Below are 20,657 nucleotides of genomic sequence, written 5' to 3'. Positions count from 1 at the left end.
ATCCCAAAACCGCTCAGCAATATAATCAACCATTGAATGGTTGGTTTCGCTACATTGTATGTCCAGTAAATTTTGCCATCCCGCTTTTTCAATAATATATTTAGCTCTAGGACAGTGTTGTGAAATAGTTTGATAGTGATGAATTACCGATGCCAAAGATCCACGATGTTGATACTTCAATTTGTGCTCCCCTGTAAATGTGATGTCCGTAGTAGCGTGCGGTTTATCATCTTGCAGTATAGGAAACCTCCCTAACCGGGGAATATCAACCTCCTTAATTGTACCAGTAGCGATTAAGTTATAATCCTCTTCGGCTACAGATTTTTGTTTCTTGTTCGTCTTCATGCGACCATTGAACCGCGATGTGAATTTGTTCAACATCTATGCACACACAAGATAGATGCAATTAGACCAACCCGCGCCATTTCTTATTTTTATTAGTCCACCACCATTTATATTCCAAATACTATAAAAATCCTTACCACAAACTATATCAATTCCAAAATCTATAATTCTACGAATACAAATTAAATCGTCACCGATGCATTTTGAAAATCCTTTCAACATTCCACAACCCAATTTAATCACTTCAAGATTCCATAAAAATCACTAAAAAATCAATTCCATACATATAAATTAGCTCTTCTACATATGTAACACACAAAATGTACATAACTACAATTTTTGGCATAACCACGTGAATTGTAAAAACACATATTAATCTATATAACCCACAAATTAAGTGTTGTACATATTTGACAAAATTTCATAAAATCTTTTACAGTAGCCAAATTTTTATCACCTCCAAATTCATAAAATCTTTTTAACCATATTCACAGTAGACAAAATCTTTTACGTGAATTATTTTTATCACCTCCAAATTATTTTTATCACCTCCAAATTATTTTACGTGAATTACAGTAGACAAAATTTCATAAAATTTCATAAAAACAATTAAAATTAATCACCTCCAAATTCAATAAAAAACAATACAAATTCAATTATTTTTAACCATATTCACATATGTACAAATCATCTCTTCTACATATATAACACACATAATCTACATAACTACCAATTTTTACAGTAGCCAAATTGTTTAAATCTATTCCACCCACAAATTACATTTTCTATAATTATTTTAAAACTTCTTTTAACCAAATTTACATAAGCATCAAAACTGGTTTTCTTCACATACATATTATTCTCTAAAATCATAAAACACACATACCCAATTATATTTAATCAATTTCATATTCATATTTGTTCTTTAAAACCCATCTTAATATAAACTAATTTTAACAAATAAAACCCTAAATAATTTATACAACAATACGGATAAAAAAAGGTGATTAAGAAAAAAAAACATACCTCTTTTCTAACCGGGATTCATCAAGTATCTGGTTTTTTTTTCTATTCTCTTTTCCTGCTAGTTACTGTGATGTGTGTGTTTGTGGGGGTAGAAACAGGAGGTAAACAGGAGGTAGAAAAGAAAAGAAAAGAAAGAAAAGAAAAGAAAAGAAGAAGACGGAAGATTAGGGTAAACACCAAGTGAACACGTGTGATATACGTGGTGGTTTCTCTTTGTCCACACGTGCTCGATACGTGTGTTAATTTGGGTACAACACTATACGTACGCCTGACAAGGGGGCGTTCATTATACATTCGCCAGAACGGGCGTTGATTATAAGTTCGCCCGTATGAAGCGTTGAATTATATGTCCGCCTGAATGAGGCGTTGATATTCTTAACGCCTGAATGAGGCGTTGATATTCTTAACGCCTGAATGAGGCGTTGATTCACGTGTCCGCCACACCAGGCGTAGATTATATGTTCGTCCCTTCTCCGAGCGTTAACTATATGAACGCCCCACAACGAGCGTATTCTTTAACAACGCCCCACAACGAGCGTAAACTATATCAACGCCTCTTCGGGACGAAGATTATATGAACGCTCCACATGCAAGCGTTCATTATACTTCCGCTCGACTAAAAATACTCCACTGCCTTAACGTCACACTCCAGACTACTCTCAAATTTGATCGTTTGTTTTGGTCTTTGATCTTTGGTTATGATCGTACCATTGTGGACGCTCTTAGGGGATTTTGATAAATAGTTATTATTAAATCTGTCCTGGAGAAGTGGAATCCCGACGTCGTTGTTCTTCACGAAACCAAATTGGAAGTCTTCGACGAGCAAATGAGGAAAGAAATCTAGGGTAAACATGGTGTGGAATTTTTATTTTAACCTTCACAAGGCGCTTCTCGAGGTATGTGCATCATGTGGGATAGCAAGAAGCTGACTCTTTTGGATAGACTAGAAGCGAGTCATACTATTGCAGCATGCTTTAGGACAATAACTACTATATCGACTGGTTCATAGCTAATGTATATGGTCCCGGAAGACTAGAAGAGGTCCATGGAGGGAATTGGGCGTCGTGGCCAGCTTGTGGGATATGCCAGGTTGTTTTTGTGGGGATTACAACATTACCAGGCTTCTGAAAGATCGTAATAGGGTGCGGCCTATTAGTAGAGAAATGAACGACTTTGATAAATTCATCACTGACTGGGATCTGGTGGATTTGCTGTTATTTGGTGCAAAATATACTTGGTCGAACCTTCAAGAGAACCCTATTTGCAGTAGAATTGATAGGTTCATTATAAATTCCAAATGTGATGAGTTTTTTTCAGGGACACATCAAGTGGCGAAACCAAGGCTAACATCTGACCACTCTCCTCTTCAATTATCTCTTTCGATGGTCATTAATGGGCCACGGCCTTTCAAGTTTGAGCTCATGTGGTTACAAGATGGTAATCTTTATTCGATAATGGAGGTGTGGTGGCGGGCCTTGCACTTTCGTGGTAATCCTGGATTCATTTTCTGCAAAAAGTTACAAGCTCTAAAAGGTCTTCTGAAAGAATGGAACAAGAATACATTTGGCAAAGTGGACAAACTTGTGAATGATAGTTTGGTGAAGATTGGAGTTTTGGACACAAAGCAGAGGGACGGGACAACTACGGAGGAAGATAGGATTGATAGAGTTAACGAAAAAAAAGAATATCTGGAGTGGGCTAAACATGAGAATATTAGGCTGAGGAACAAGTGTAAACAAGAGTGGATAGAGGAGGGAGACAAAAATACAACTTTCTTCCACAGAAATGCCACTTTTAGAAACATATCAAATTTCATTGGGTCTCTGAGAGTGGAGGGAAACCTTACTGAAGATCAAGACCTGATTAATTACAAAGCATTATCTAAAGCTTTTATGAAGCTTTATACAGGGATGATCATGCAGTCAGACCTTTCTTGGACGATATCACATTTTCTTCTTTGGATAAGTCTGAAATCGATGCTCTAGAGCTCCCAATCACTGAAGATGAAGTGCTACGAGCTATGAAGGAAATGGACACCAATATGGCCCCGGGACCTGACAGGTTTCCAGTTTATTTTTACACTCATTTCTGGGAATCATTAAAGAAGATTTTAAGAAAATTATCTCTCATTTTGTGGAGACAAGTTTTCTGGATTGGAGAGCAAACAACACGTTTATTACACTCATTCCAAAGAGGGATAATATGGAGGATGTAAGGGACTTTCGACCTATTAGTGTGATCAACACTTTGTATAGGATCATCACCAAGGTTCTGTCCACTCGCCTAAAAAGGTAACTTCCCAAGCTTATAAGTGAATCTCAAAGTGCTTTTGTGGCAGATAGACAAATAGTGGACAGTATTCTGCTAGCTAATGAATGCATTGATTCAAATCTTCGAGAGAAACAATCTGGTTGGGTTTTTAAATTGGATGTTGAGAAAGCATATGATCGTGTTAATTTGCACTAATAAGACTTGGCGATGGCGAGAATGGGCCTCGGGAGTCACTGGAGGAAATTGATCTTTTCTTGTATCTCTGACGCTCATTTTTCGATCCTAGTTAATGGGACCCCTGGTAATATGTTTGCTAGTACTAGGGGTTTGCGACAAGGGATGTTTTGTCTCCCTTTTTGTTTACTTTGGTTATGAAGGGTTTGTGTAAAATTCATTGTTAAATCATGTTATGAACACTTGGAGAATTCAAGTACTGTCTCTTTTCCATAAAATTCAATACGGAATTCCAACGTGCCGACAAAGGTTAGTTTCTTTATCTGCTTGGTCCATCATAATTCGATTTTGACAATCGATAATCTCCAACATAAAGGTCTTATTACGGAAAATCCGTGTGTTATGTGCAAAGAGAGTATGGAATCTATCAATCAATTACTACTACTACTACACTGTAACAAGGCATCAAAAGTTTGAGATCATTTCAAAAACATTTTTGGGACAAGCTGGGTGTTCAAGGAACAAGTGAAAGATGTTTTTCTTGAGATCGACAAAAAAGATTTTACTACTGCAGGGAATTATATGTGGAACGCAATCCGTATGCCATTTTTGGGTCCATTTGGAAAGAGCGAAATAATCGCATCTTGAAGGGTACCGAGAGAAGTGATGACAAGCTAATTATGGACATCAAGGCTTTGATTATGTATTAGGAAATCCCATCTAAAGCTCTCGAGGGAATTCGCTTTCAAGATATGATTCATAAATAGGCTGAGATAGTTGAGAGATAAATTTCTTTTCTTTTCTTCTCTTAGAACTGGAAGGACCTGATGGTCATGAGGTTCTTTTCAGTTTACGGACTTGTGATAACCTATTTTTTCATTATTACTGGAAAAAAAAGGGTTACAAAATGGATTAGAAACTGGTTGAGAAGGAAAACTAATAACATTATAAATTATGTCAATTATCATAATAAACCTGAAGCAGTGCCTCCAAATAAATCCAACAGTTAGTACGTACTTCAAATATCGTGCCAGTTTTAACATCACATTGCCACATGTTAGTAAACAACTGATACATGTCGGCACGGGGTTTTCAACCGTAAAACTAATCCTCTACATCTACCACAATCCTATCTAAGCATTCCCCACTGGTACAATGTTGATACTTGACAGTTAACCCCCAGATTAGTAAGACTCGTGTAACAGAAATGGTATGAGAAATACAATGTCCCTCTCTCACTCTCTGTGTTGTTATGTTCAGATGCCTTGTGAATTGTACCAAAACAAAAGAAATGGAGAACATACCACCAGTAAAATTGGCGGTTAAAGAAAAAGTGACGACCATCTGGTCGTTTCTTATTCAAAATTAGTTTTTGCAGAAATCAATGTCAGAGTTGCTTCCTACCTCAAATGTCATGTTGCACAAAGAAGGTACCCATTCTTCAGAAATCCTTCTCTGAGGAATTTGTATCGGCAGTTGGTGGAATTTGAATGTTAAAACCATCCTCAGCTTCAGATGGCTGCAGATTCATGACGAACCCCTACAGAACGATAAAAAAACAAATCAAGAAGACACTATGTAAATTGGAGAAAGGTATTCGTATAAGCATTACAAATAATTATACGAGTTTTTCGGCTCGAATCCATGACACTCTATGCCAAGTTAAAAAAGGGGAAGTCTCAGTATTATAAGCTCTACATATTGTTGGAGTTCGCGTCCGAGCTTTCAAGAAGGCCATGTTGACCGAAATAACTTCACCTCCAGCTTTCAACCCTGCTTTCACCAGATCAAACTGTGACGCTCTAAACCTCCTCACTATTTCAATACTTTTCAACAAATTCTCTCATTGCACTGTTGTCATAAATTTTTGCCCCATGGTCAGGGAATCCAGTTGCTTTAATTACTAGCCACCATGGGCTCCTCTTCCCATAAAAAATCCTGTAATTCTAATTTGGTGAAGCCAAACCTGGGACACAACATACATGAAGGATCAATAAGCCAAGTGATTCAAGAGTTCTTCGGTAAAGTTTCGGAAGTTTCCAGACAAGTCAATTTTAAGACATTACTGCTATCCCGACCAATAGAAAGTTCCCGAAAAAGGGGGTCCATGTTAGTGTAGCGATTATGTAGGGCATTGTGGAGATTACACACCACGGCCATGTTCTAGTTACTCTACCTAGGACTTTTCTTACTAGGATGATGAAGCGGTGGGAGTGTGTGGACTATGTTAATGATTGTCTATCCAACAATCCTTGGTGTTAAAGGATTAGTAGTCACCAAATTATTGATGAAATGGATTATGTAGTACCAATGGTAGATTTCTCTGTGGTAAAACTGCTACCCGGAACTCACACTTACACCATTAGTTTTGCCGATAAAAAAGTAAAAAATTTATTGAAAAACGAACCCTTCTTCCCCCTTAAAGGCCTTGACAAATAAAACTCTCACATTAAACCGTGATGAAATCCTCGCTTCCTATTGGTCTAAAAAGGCCTTTTCTAATGCGGAAGCTATGGTGAGGACACTTGGCATAATTCTATTGGTGTTAATATTTTTCTTTTTACACTTTGTTTACATAAGCTACTTAACTGTTTGTTAGTAAAGGTGTTAACAAAAAAATAGATAGACAATACTTATTCTAGAATTTAAACTTCAATTATTTAGTTACACCGTGTTTACACCTATACTTAACTGTACTTTAATAAGGGTGGACAAAAATTTCGTCCAAAACGTTAAATAAATAAAAGAAGAAAAAAAACGTCAAACTCTAAAAACAAATCCGAGATTTTCACCGATAAAAGGAAATCGGTTATTAAGGAAAGCAGGAGTTCGTGTTAAAAAAGAAAATCCGTAATTCTCCTGTAGTTAGTTATAGACACTGTTTCCTAATGTTCTCCGCTTGGTTTTGGTGCAGCGGTTCGTTTAGAATTTGGAATATTCTGTCTGATCGCTAGGTTTCTTGATTTTCCTATGTTTCCTTGAGATGTCTTAACGATCAATATAGATGTTTCCATTAATATATATCCGTGTCTAATAAATTTGATTCTTAAATTGTATTGTGTTAAACTTGTTGGAGGCTTCGATCACTCTACTATCTACCTATCCGATCCTTACCTTTTCCTCCATTTTCTTCTATGAACACACCTTAATTTATTCAATTTATCTTTTGGTTCGTTTTTATTAAAATTACTGATTTGCGTACAATAAGATTCGTAAAATTGATGAAATCTAGGGACGTCTTAGGTTTAGGCAGGAGAATAATTTTTTGGGTTTAGCAAATTTTAGGTTTTTCACTTCTCTATCTCATCCATTAACGGTTCTAAGTGTTGCATGGTTGAAAGATCATTGTGCTGAAGCCAATTCAAAGCAGAAGTTGATTTCCAATTCATGGTCAGTTTTCGTCCTTTTTAATTTGCTATTGATTTCTGTTTTTTTTTCTTTTTATATATTGCAGGTGATTATACATGCATAGTCAAAATTTACGGTTCATTTCTAGATTGTCATCTCTTAGAATTGTTATTTACTTACCTAATATTATACAGGTGAAAAACTAATTTTTATATATTTCTCGGATCGGGTTGGTATCTTGAAGCTGAAAAGTTCATGTAACTGAATTTTCGTCTCACTTTCCTGTCACAGAGACTACCAAGTTCATCTCTGGAGAAGATTGTTGCGGTTCAAACATTACGGTAAGAATTTCAAACTTTTGTTCTGATTTTACATTGTTGCAAAATATCTTTTGTTAACCAACAATCAGAAACAGCCTTTGAAGATTTTTATTATATGTCATTGAATTTAAGTATGACCAAAAATTCGAGGAAAAACAGATTTTGAGGGACTCAACATGTGGAATACTGGATATTCAGGTATCACAGTCTTATCCCATGTATCTAGCTTCCACGAATCTCACTAATGTGTTTTCTAATACCTTGCTCCATGAGTGGTGTCGCCCATATGAAAGATACATCTCTGCATAACAATGTGCACAAAACCAACATCAGATGAACCTAGGGAGATTCAACAGTGTATAATTTTGTATTGAGTTTTCTCTTTGTTGGTATTTTTTTCTTCATATTGTTATATTGAAGTTCTCAATTTATGTTGTTCGCAAATGCAGTGCTGCCAGTGCATACTTTTCTTACAGTAATTAACAACAAAATACTTACGAAGAAAATTGGCTCATCAAAGGATCACATTGATTGATGGTTTATTTTATTTTATGTTTTTCCATAAAACCCTGGTATCAGGAAAACTCATTTGATAATTGTTAATTTGTTATACTAACCAATGTTTGAATAAATATCACAGAACTTGTGAAAATTGGTTTTGTGATATTACAAAACTTAATCGATGAAATCGTCTTTGCTTAGGTAGATCTATATCTCTATCATTGTGGATACTACGAATTTAATTGGTCTGGTTGGTTATGTATTTTCAGGTACTGTGCCTGCGATATATCTATGCGACCATCAAATTTATACGCTCAAATTCAGCATATATATACTGTCATTATATATGTAATGTTTCATATTGCTTGCATTTCGATGGTTGCATCTAGATGAAGGAGATTTGCAAAAGCTTAATTAAAGATCCCGTCAGATACTGAGGAACAGTTGAAGACATCAAAGAATCAAACTACCTGGCTTACAGTTGCACTTTTACAATTTAAGTTCTACAGATACCTCTTCCATGGAAGGAGATGATTCAAGATCACAGGTAATGCTTATGTTTTATGTAATTTTCCATTTTTAAGAGTTTCTGACTAATTAGGGAGGAAATACCTATACTTTGATGTAGATGATGACTTCTGCAGAACATGTTGAACTTAGGAGACTCAAGAGCGCCACCTTTCACGTTTTTGTCACCATAACAGGAACACCACCTTTCATGTTTTTGCCCCAAAATTTAGAGATGCATGCAGATGGTAACAGGAAACTGGATATCATTTGGAGAAAAGCTTCAGAAAAATGGTAATGAGTACACTCGAGTGTTTCTGTAACCAAGGTAAGTACATAATGAGACTTTTCTTTTAAATTTCATATTTTCTTCAAACATCTGGGTCTCAATTAATATGATATGATTACTTTTTGTTGCTCATTAAGAGAGGAAGTTGACTATGGGACTCGAAGAAAATAACAAAGTCGTCGTATTGTATAATAAAAGAGAAGTGAAAAGGCGTATGTAAGAAACACCACGATAAAGAGATGAAAGAGAAGTGAAAAGGCGTATGTAAGAAACACCACGATAAAGAGATGCATGTAAAGAAGTGGGGGGTTGCTAAGAAAGAAAGTTGTAACTTCAAGGAAAAGAAATGAGAAAGAGTTGAATAATCCAGAGACTTAAAAGGCATAGCCAAAAAGAACTCCCACGTTTGACGGTGATAAAATCCTCGCTTCATATTCGTCTAAATACGATTTTTTTTTTTGGTTTAGGGAAACAAGGACTTTGACGAGGACAATTGACAACGCGTAATCCGTCTAAAAATTACAAACCTGAAAGAAAACCCCAAATTTAGTTTTAAATCATGGTCTCTTTTCAGCAAACTTGGGAAAAGATTAAAAAAAAAACACATTGAAGAAAAAACACACTGTCCAAATTTCATATCTTTTCTGCGCCTATTTAATGTATTTTCCCCGGATCGAAGCCCTACGCACACTAAATCAAAGTACATAGTCACAGGACTGGGGAAGCCCGCGCCCACTAAATCAAAAACCATTGCCACTAGGCGGAGCGAAACCCCACACAAACCAAATTAAAAAGATGCCCGTCGCATAGCACGGGAACAAATCTAGTATAAATAAATAAATATACTCATAAACTGTAATTCAAAGCAGGTGGAAGAAAAATTGATGGCAAAGAAAATTCCAAAAATCTTCGGAGTAGGCTTGTCAATGGAAGAATATCCGTCGGATATTTAGAAATCCGATATCCGACATGTTAAGCACTACCGGATATTCGATATCCGATAATATCCTATAGGATATCAAAATCAGATATCGATTCCGATAGGCTAAGCTGTCGGATATCCGATAGTATCCGGTTATAACAAAAAAGCTTAAAAACCCTTGTAAAACATTTTCATAATTGACACTTATGGGATATTTATCCGACAATATCCGATACTAGACTCGAAATTAGGATAAATTATAAATAAGTTCCTATATTATCGGATATCGGATATTAACATTTCGGATGGGGTCTAATCCGTTTCCGATATGTTAAGGAAGAAATATCCGATAAAATATCCGATCCGATATCCGATAAAACGGATAAAATCCTATAGGATCTCGAATACTCGGAAACGGATACCGGATATCGGACAAATATTGACAGGCCTACTTCGGAGTCAGCAAATTTTTTGTGCACCAGCCAGGCCACCGATCTTTTCACCAGGTACAAAAGATAAATAAAAATTTCTAATTGGTTCGAAACCAGAACTTTTCAGTCGACGAATCACTTCGACTTACTGTAATCCGACACATTCCATATCTTGCGATCATCTGACATAAATGTTGCCTAATTGATCGATGTTTGCATCAAAAGGTGGGTGCTTCCATTTATGATGTTCAACTGGGACAATATACATGTGTGAATTCGATAAGATTGAAGGGATATTTTGATTCTTACCAGTCCATTTGAGGAGAACTAAAGGCATTCCCTTGGCATATTCTAGGGTTTCGTATCCTAAATTTAGTGATTTAGCTTGTGAAATTATGAAATCTGCAGCTTCATAGTATTTGGGATTTGGTTGAGCTATGTTGAGTTTTAGGTATTATTGGAACCTGGATATAATCTCAGGTGAATTATCTGAAATTGTTGATGACTGAACTGAAAATATAAAGAATCATAAAAAGATGGTGATAGCGTAAAGAGAAACCTCCATTTACAACAGAGGGAGAGGGGTGACTTCAAGTCTTTCACAAAAGACTAGAGTAAGTAAGTGGATTCCAGTGAGTATCAGTTGGGGCTGGGAAGATCTCAGGCTTACCTAGATTTCCGTTAGCTTTCTCTACAGCCCCTTCCAGCAACTTCCACCATGGGTTAGAATTATCTGTAGCAGTGACAAACTTCTTCTCAAAATTGTATCCCTGCTGCTTAAACTGCCGAAGTTTAAAAACGTAGTTAGTATACACCAAAAAATACAAGTACTATCCCGACTTCTTGAAAACAATATTATCAAGATACAAGCTAAAACAAAAACCTAATATTGGGACTTCACATGAACCTAGTAACTAAAAAGTAGGTTATGGAGTGTCTTGATGCAATAACAAATACCTAAGTTACCCTTCATCTAAAATAAAAACCTAAAAACTAAAATCAAAACATAATTCTAATTAAAAAAATCTGCTCATGTTCTTATTCTAAATTTCCTCTCCTTTATCAACTGCATATCCTTATTTTTTGTAATTGAAATCTTTTCATCATCTTAGAACGATTCAAAAGACTTATATTCGTTGATTGAAATTTCTTTTAAAGATACGGAGTAACAAATTGACATAATTGATGGTAATTAACAAATTAATTACGTTTGAAATGGTTAAATCGATTGAATCACTAAAAAAGAAAAGCTTTGCAGAACTCTTTACGGTAAGGTATTCTTAATTTCGTAACCATAAAGTTGTTATCTGAAGCTGTTACGGTTAGGAAACTAAAAACTCTTAACCGTAAATTGTGTTCGAATGTAATAATACTTAACCGTAAAAAATTCTTGATTTACAGTTGGTTTTATTTATACCAAAGGATATTTTTCTACGGTTGGTTTTTTAGTTTATTTTTAACTACCGGTGTCTAGTTCATATGTCAAGGGCTGGTAAGGTTTTGCGCGTTGTATCGAATTAAACCACATGCTCCACCGCTTGTGCAGGCCCCCGTCAATTCCTTTGAGTTTCGGTCTTGCGACTGAATTGGTCCTAGTTACTCTTCGGGACGGAGTGGAAGAAGGGAGGAGATTCTCGAACAGGGATCCAATGACTTCGAAAGAGTTGAACGAGGAGCCGTATGAGGGGATTGTGCGATAACATCCCCTTGGCTGTAGTGCAAATACGAACATTGCCTTGACAGACTAACTATGTTCTCTAGAACAGCATCCGTTCCCTTATGAATTAGTAGTTTATCAATATATGTAGGCGTAAACAGGGGATCTATTAAGATATTGCGGGAGAAATAAGGATCTGAAGATTTGTTAGTCTTGTGTAAATAAATAAGGAAAATAATTAGTCTTGTTGAGATTGTTTAGGAATAATAAATCAATACCCAAACACGTTTTAAAGTTTCACCAAAATCTTAAATACAGTAGAAACTCTATAAATTAATGTTGTTGGGACCACCCTATTTTATTAATTAAGCGAGATGTTAATTAACCGATAAATTAGTAATTATTAATTTATATATTCATTAATATCTTATTAACATATAAATAAATTTATAATCAAATAATATTTTTCTAAATACTGTTGAATATTAAATTCTTCAAAGCACCCTTCAATCTTCCACTTTAATTCGTTGTAACTCCGATTAACAGATAACATAAGTTTAGACAATTCAGTTGAACAGTAAGACGGTGATATCACTCAAGACTTGCAAAGTTTGATCGAAAAGTCGGGTTATCGCAACTCAATAAATGTCAAGATGTCCTGAATATCCGGAAGAAAATTAAGTTACGCAATTGTTGACTAATGAAGAAATTGAGAGCGTTTTGGGAACTGATACATATGAGAAAGAAGATGATAAAAGTTTTAAAATAGATCCCCCTTCACGAAACGAGGTTGTTAAAGCGACAATCATATTAAATAATTTCTCGCTAGGCTATGAGAAAACAACACTAAAAATTATTACGATTATTTATCAGTACAATGATTGGCGTTTATCATGTGCATCCATGCACAAGATGACAAATACCAATGAAAAATTAAAGATGAAATTCAATGTGATATTGATTTTAACTAAAAACGGAAGACAAATGAATTATTTTTCAAGAAATCTACATAAAACATTGAATATATATATAAATATAATGAATTATTAATTTATATTTCGTATGGGGTCTACATAGGTAACAAAAAATGTATTATCTTATAATTTTAGAAAATTAAGAATCCTTGATCATGAACAACATGTGTAAACTGAAATGACATTACCTTTAAAGCCAATGAGAAGCTTAATTATCTTTAAAAGGGTGAAAGTATTTTTGAAATAGAGAAAGGTCATGACAATGAAAATGAAGAGTCACATGGAGATCTTGACATTTACTGTATAGTTGATCACACGACAATTTAGAGATTTTCTAAAGAAAGGAATAAACATTTATTTGAAGAACCTCCATCCATTTTCGTCAAGTACATCGTATTCATCCTAAAAACAAGAACATTCAAGATAGTGATGGTGAAGATATGCCTCAATTTTACAAGTTAAAGGTTTGGGAGACCTGGCCAATGGGTATCATAACCTTAGAAATACACTAAAAGCAAGGCCCTTGCTGCAATCTTTGATGAAACATCAGATTGTTATGATTCAAAAGAAGAAACAACTATTGTTGATATTGTCACGAAAATTATCGCCTATGACGAGTATAATAATACCTTATTCAATCTTGACAATGGTCTAGATGTTCTTTCACCAAATTCCTTGATTGATATGATAGATATATCACATATTGATGAAAAAACTAATTTTGATTTTTCAAGTTTGTCTCAAGTTTCGTTTGTTACATAAACTAATTATGAAATTTCCGCATGAAACCAAACACAACATATTTGAGTCTGCACTTGCTACACCTTGGAGGACATGATTATAAACATTCTTACAAGTACAAGAATATATCAACAAATTGGAAATGATGTCTATGAGACTGACTAATGTGCTTCAAGTCTTCAAAGATTCAAATCCATCTAAGGTTGGTAACGCATATAAACTTTCTTCTTATGAAAGTTTGATATGACAATCCTAAATGTAAGGGAAAACCTGAAGGTGTAAAGAGAACTTGATCCAAATTATGATAGAAGGCTAGTATTTATAGCGGCTTAATATGATATGATGTTCAACCTGGATGAGGTCCCAGGATTTTACTGCTAAATCACATATTTCCTAGCTAACAAATTTCCAGTGCCATGTGGTATTTCTTTTTTGCATATACGATTTTATCTTTATAATTGAAATATTACAAGTAGTAAGTTAAACTTAATAGTAAAGATCTCGCAAGACTTGTTCTTATTGGATTCAGATCTTTGAATATAAATGATACAAGACTTTGTCTTGATTGAATCTAGATTTTGAAGGTTCAAACACATACTAGATCGACCTTGTGGATTTGCATCTTAACTGACCATCCAAAGGTTTATTTGTCTATACAATCTTGAAAACAGATTTCGTATCCGAACATACGAATTGTACAAGGTTTGTCCATATAGCTTCACGGACGAAAGAGTTAGTGGTGTAGTAGGTACCTTCTCATTTTCAGTTGCTAATCGCCCACAATGCGTGCGGGAGGTAAAAATACAGTAAAACTTTCTTAAAATAATAATCTCTCTAAAATAATAAAATTCTTTAGGCCCAATTAGGCTTGTATAGGTTAAATTTTTTCTCGCTAAAATATTAATCTCTCTAAAATAATATTTTTTTAGGTCTCAAAGCTATTATTTTAAAGAAGTTCTACTAAAAAGGGTTTGATTCCCCCCCCCCCCCTTTTTTTTTCCTTTTTCCAATCTCTGAATGGAAGAATCTAAGGTTGGACTTTGCAGTTAATAATGGCCTTTAGATCAACACATTGGAGCTGGTCTTCCAGCTAGGTCTGTTCAACGGTTGTGCCCACATTTTCCGCAAACAAAAAAATGCGAGAGCAACATACAGTTCAAAATTTTAATGGTTGTTAACAAGGGTATTAAGTTGGTTGGAGGACCAAAATTCATACAAGACAAAAGGAAAAAAAAAATCCCTCGTCAGATAAAGGAGTGTGTACATGTATATCCGAGTGACCTGTAAACCCTACAAAAAGTGAGATTGGTGAGGTGTGATTTTTCGAAGTGGGTTCCTAACATCAACACCTCCACATCCCTTTCTTTCCTTCTAGAGATATATACTCACAATGAACGAGAGAGATGCAGACGTACAACATCAACAACTAGAAAAACAACAAAGAAAATAACCAGAAAAACAACCTTGAATGTAATGATTCAAATCAAATAACCAGAACAATTCATAAGATTTCAAACCAAATAACCAAAAAACATCAAAATAACCCCATTGTTCATCAAAGCAAACAAAATTATCAAACAAAAATCTTTGAGAATAGATTAAACAGACTCCAAATCAATTTATTCTTCCAAATAACAAACCCTCAAAACCCAGTGTACACTCTCTCTCGCTAATCTCAAACATTTCATCTCCTAAGAAGATAAAAGTGAAATTTAAACTTCAAAAACGTCTGCACTTCAGAACCACCTTTGTCTTCACCCTTTTCATCTCTTAAGCTCTGTACTGCAAATGTGATGCTCCTGGTTTTTCCTCTCTTTTCTTAGTCTCTTCGGTCTCAAGATTGACAGGCTCTGCTTCTACGTCAATAACCTCATGCCTTCTAGCAACTGAAGTTATGAACGTTGGACATGGAAGAATCAAACCATCTGCACGAGCTATCATATCTACTTCCTCTGCTGGAACCCATGTCTCAAAAATGGGGACTGAATATTGGGGATTTTCTCTAAACTCATACCCTCTCATCTTTCCGCTCTTAGATTTTTTTCTCTTTTGTTGATTCTCTGCATTGTTCTCCCTTTTATAGAAAAAAACATGAAGAGTCGATTTTAATTGCATTAAATCCCTCTAGGAATTCTAAGAGCCTTTCTGTGGAATCTAACTATCTTGTTGCTCTATCTTTAATTCTCGAAAAAAAAATTCAATTTTTTTTCTTGGTCTTTGGTACTGACTGCTGATTTCCTTTGGATTACAGGCGTTGAACCATCACCGGAATCCACTTTTCTTCGGGACCCTTTCTCCTTTACTCCGAGTACGTCCTTGGATGTTGACCTCGGGATATGGGTTAGCTATTTTCAAGATCATAGAAACACTTTATCCCTCATCCCCCCTCCCCCCTTCCCATGTGCCTCTACATTCCTAGTATGGAAACAACTATCCCACACAAGCATCAGAAGATTTCTTCCAATTCCAAGTCTATTTTGCACTCAGTCAATAGTTTTTCATACAAATCCAAGAAAAATAAATACCACCTAGCCCTCTTAGCCTGGAACTCTGCCACTTCAAGACAACATGGTTGCATAAAACAAATTGATATCAGAATTTCTCAAACATGCAAGGCTATCTCAAAGAATCTCTGTACCTAGATGACCAGAAGTCACAAGCTCCTTTTTGGCTCCAACGATATTCAAAATTTTATCTCTATTCTCTCACTTTGTATTCGGAAGTACTTCTTTTATTGGGTACAAAATACTGAAGAAATTTATCTCTATCTAAGTATAGTACTTGGTCCTCCTCAGAATTTCACCCTACTGGTTATTCAAAACCTAGTCATGTCCATCTCCTTCTCTCCCGATTCCTCATCAGTTGATGAAATTACAGAATCCTTTCAATCTAGTCAAATTATCCATGATCCTTTAAGACCAGTGGTTATTCTTATTAGAGATTCTCTTAAACCAAAGGCTCCTCAAGATGATAACTGGAGTGTTGTTGGTAAACTTCATAGAACCATCAATGTTAACTACCAAGAGGCGCAAATCTTTGCAATAAAGTACTGGAACCTGAAGAAAGAGGTAACCGTTACACCTTTTCAAAAGAAAAAGAACTACTTCCACTTCAGATTTTCTCATGCTACAAATATTCTATCTATTAACTATCCTAAACCTTGGTGGATAAATGATTCAATTATTTAAATCATACAAATCCCTTTTGAAGGTGTTCACAAGATAAAAGAGGAGGAATTTGAAAAGGTTCGATTAAGTATAAAAATGAAGAGAGTTCCAAACGACTACATTACTTATGAAGCTTTGAAAGGAATCACACAACCTGCTGGAGAACTGATTTTGTTTAAAAAACCCTATGGGAGAGATTATTATGAAAAAAATGTGGAGACCATGGTTGAGGTTGAAGTAACAAAAATGCTCCCTTTTGGCTCATCGTGTATGGTGGAAGGTGTCAAAACATGGATTGAGTTCTCTTATGCTCTTCACCCTTTCAAATTGTGCCAGTTCTGAAGAACTTTGGATCACTCTAAAAACAACTGCTCCCCCAAGAGGAGAGAGATTCTGGTTTCTAAGATGGCTTTGTCTACCAAAAATCTCCTTAACCCAGCTTTCAACTCTACAAATCCTTCTCTGAAAGTGAGTCAGACAACAAAATATGCGAACACCACAAGATTTTAATCAAAAATCATTCAAAACACAAACACTTTCTCTGCTTTAAGGTTGGACGCTGAAGATATGGATATTCCATCATCAAATCAATTGACCGTAAAGAAGGATGAAACTCAAAGCTCCAAAGGAAAATCTCTTATCTCTGGATCATCTGGTATGCAACCCTGTAAAGCTATTCTTCATCGTGTCACTGCAAACAACAAATCTGTGGCTTTCCCAGAGCACAACATTGACAATTTCTCCTATAACCCTTTCAAAGCTCGGGTCTCTGAAACACAAAACCCAGATAAATATGTTGGGTCGAATCCTATTCACCCACCGGGTTTTGTCCCATATTCGAAATACCAAAAGACTAATATGTCAATTTTCCCCATTCCTCCGACTACCTCCAAAAAGTGGAAGAGAAACAAAACTGCAAAATCGATCCCAAACACTTTGATCCACCTTGCTGAAATCTTGAATCCTTCTTCTAGTAAACAAAAGATAAAAGATGCTCAAAACCTTCTTCACCCCAGAAAAAGCCTAAATCCACACCTTGTACTGTTACTCAGACTGATTCTAAATCCATTTTGAAACCAATTTTCTCTGGTAAACCTCTTCTTAACTTCCATTGTGGTTATTCTGGCACAACAACCTCCCTTGGCAACAACAAAAAACCCATTAAGTCTCACAAGGCGACCAAGGTTGTGAAAGGAATGAGATTTGTTAGAAATGTTGGAGTTAAAGTGGAAAGAAAGGATGGTTTTTCGCCTGCTAATATTTTGGATATCTCTGCTAATCAGGTTTTTCTCCAAACCCTCTCTATGATTTTACATCGAAATTTCTATGGTTTGATTAAAAACTCTTATGTGGAAACACAGAAGAAAGATTTTAGTAAGAGAACTCTCAACTTTTTGAAATTTAGTTATCCAAATGTTTCTTTTTTCTAGCAATTCAAGGTTTAGGTCAAAAGCATACTAGGAAGCAATTGAAGAAACTTATAAACTCCCATGAACCTAATATAATTTTCTTGTCTTAAACTAAACAATTGCATAATTTTGTTGAAAATACTCTTCATGCTTCTTCCTATTATAATCATGTTTGTCAAAATCCTATAGGGAGAGCTGGTGGCTTAGATGTAGCCTCGAATAATCCTATTAAACTTAAAGTCCTGCATAAAGATGATAACCAAATTGATTGCTCTGTATGGGATGAAAAATATAAAATGGAATGAATTCTAACTTCTATGTATGAGAGTCCTTATAAAGATGATAGAAAAGACATCTCTTGGTAGCTAGTTAATAACGTGGGGCATAATACGAGTTTATTGTGTTAGGATATTTGAATGTCATCCTTAGTAAATATGAAAAAAAGGGCAACCCTGCTAATGGAGCTGATATAAGAAAATTTAACACTTTCTTTAATAAAATTGGTCTTAAAGATTTAGGATTTTTTGGTTTCCCTTTCACATGGTCTAACCAACAGGCTGGAAATGATCTCATAGAGGAAAGACTTGATAGAGGTGTTGCAAATGGCCCTTGCATTACTAATTTCCCTAATGCTAGTATTAGATACTTAAACCATCTAGGCTCTGATCCTTCCTCCATCCTCTAGAACACAGACATCCCCAATCAGGACGGGTTCAAGCCTTTTAAGTTTTTTGGTCTTTACCAAGCTGAACAAAAATGTAGAGAAATAATAAAATCCTCTCGGGACACTATAATTAATGGTTCCCATGCTTTTGTTTTGGTCAAGAGATTGGCTGAAGTCAAAAGAGAAGTTAGTCTTTGGAATAGAAATGATTTTGGCAATATTAGAAACAACATTTCTACTTTAAATAAAAATCTTGAACACATCCTAAGTAGACCTGGTGTCAGATTAAATGATCCTGAGCTGCTAGAAACTAAGGTTGAAATTCAGAAATTGCATGATTATGAAGAAGAATTTTGGAAAGTTAAAGGAAGAGAAAACACCATTGCTCTAGGAGATAAAAACACACATTTTTTCCACCAAAATGCTTGAAAAAGCGGGGGTCTAACAATACCACCCAATATTTCGCTTAGCAATCTGTATGGACTAACTCCGAAATACTTTTTAGAGAATCAACTAGACAGTCAGACTCAATCTAGGTAAAAGTATCTCAAGGAGTTAATATCTCTCTCTTGTTTTGATTTACTCAAGCTAATATAAATCAGCGAGTCTTTAATCAGACACAAGGAATAACTTGGATGGTACCAAATACCAATATCCAAGGATCAATCAATGATAATCAACAACCAAAGGTTGGATTACTCTAATTGATGATCTAACACACAACCAGTATTATTTCAATAATGCGGAAATTGAAATAACACAGACACCAGAAATTTTGTTAACGAGGAAACCGCAAATGCAGAAAAACCCCGGGACATAGTTCACATTGAACACACACTGTATTAAACCACTACAGACACTAGCCTACTCCAAGCTAACTTCGGACTGGACTGTAGTTGAACCCCAATCAGTCTCCCACTGATCCAAGGTACAGTTGCACCCCTACGCATCTGATCCCAGCGGGATACAGCGCACTTGATTCCCTTAGCTGATCTCACCCACAACTAAGAGTTGCTACGACCCAAAACCGCAGGCTTTGACAATAAAAAAATCTGTCTCACACACACAAGTCTATCAAAGGATCAATCTTTCTCCCACATAAAAACCCTAAATTTTTGTTTCGTCTTTTGATATAAAATCAAGGTGAACAGAAACCAATTGATAATCCGGTCTTATACTCCCGAAGAACAATTGTAGATTAATCAATCACCTCACAACAATCTTAATTGTATGGTAGCGAAACAAGATGTCGTGGAATCAAAAACGATGAGACGAAAATGTTTGTGATTACTTTTTATATCTTGCCTGTCGGAGAGGTTAATCTCAAGCCAATCAATCTGATTGTACTCGTACGATAGAAGATGCAAGATCCGATCACACAACTACGATAATAGTAGTATCGGTCTGGCTTCACAATCCCAATGAAGTCTTTAAGTCGTTAACTTGGTTTTAGAAGAAGAAAACCAAAGGTTAAAGGAGAACCGAATCTAGCACGCAAACTAGTATCACACGTAAGGTGTGGGGATTAGTTTTGCACAAGGCTAGATGTCTCCTTTATATAATTTTTCAAATCAGGGTTTCGCCTTGCTCACAAAGCAAATACTATCCACCGTTAGATGAAAACCTGATTTAGATTCAAGCTAATATATCTCAACCGTTAGATCGAAATCTTAGCTTGTTATACACAAATAAAGTGCACGCTTCTAGGTTTGTTAACCGTACCCAAACATGTGCATTGTTGGTTCAACAGTAGTCAACCAAAAGGTTAACCATTTGAGCATTTCATACCAACCATTTTCTTCTTCACCATAACTAGTTCAAATGACTCATATGAACTAGTTAGAGAGTTGTTCAATTGCAAGGAAATCTCATGTATTATACAAGACACAATTGAAGCAAAGATGATTTGAT

At 35.5% G+C, this 20,657-nt stretch overlaps 1 protein-coding gene and 1 pseudogene across 1 annotated transcript; one reads left to right on the top strand and one right to left on the bottom strand.

The window, feature by feature from the left end:
• Positions 1-2,453: 2,453 nt before the first annotated feature.
• Positions 2,454-3,356, top strand: LOC113291602. Its single transcript, XM_026541119.1, has one exon. The coding sequence runs from the start codon at positions 2,454-2,456 to the stop codon at positions 3,354-3,356; it is 903 nt and encodes a 300-aa protein (XP_026396904.1).
• An 891-nt stretch (positions 3,357-4,247) lies between these two features.
• On the bottom strand, positions 4,248-15,528 carry LOC113291601 (annotated as a pseudogene).
• Between the last annotated feature and the right edge of the window lie 5,129 nt (positions 15,529-20,657).

This window comes from Papaver somniferum, chromosome 6 (assembly GCF_003573695.1).
Source record: "Papaver somniferum cultivar HN1 chromosome 6, ASM357369v1, whole genome shotgun sequence".
Lineage (NCBI taxonomy): Eukaryota > Viridiplantae > Streptophyta > Magnoliopsida > Ranunculales > Papaveraceae > Papaver > Papaver somniferum.
This window is presented reverse-complemented; position numbering and strand designations above follow the sequence as displayed.

Coding starts and splice junctions, on each gene's coding strand:
- LOC113291602 (XM_026541119.1), top strand. CDS start 2,454: ATGCCAGGTTGTTTTTGTGGGGATTACAACATTACCAGGCTTCTGAAA.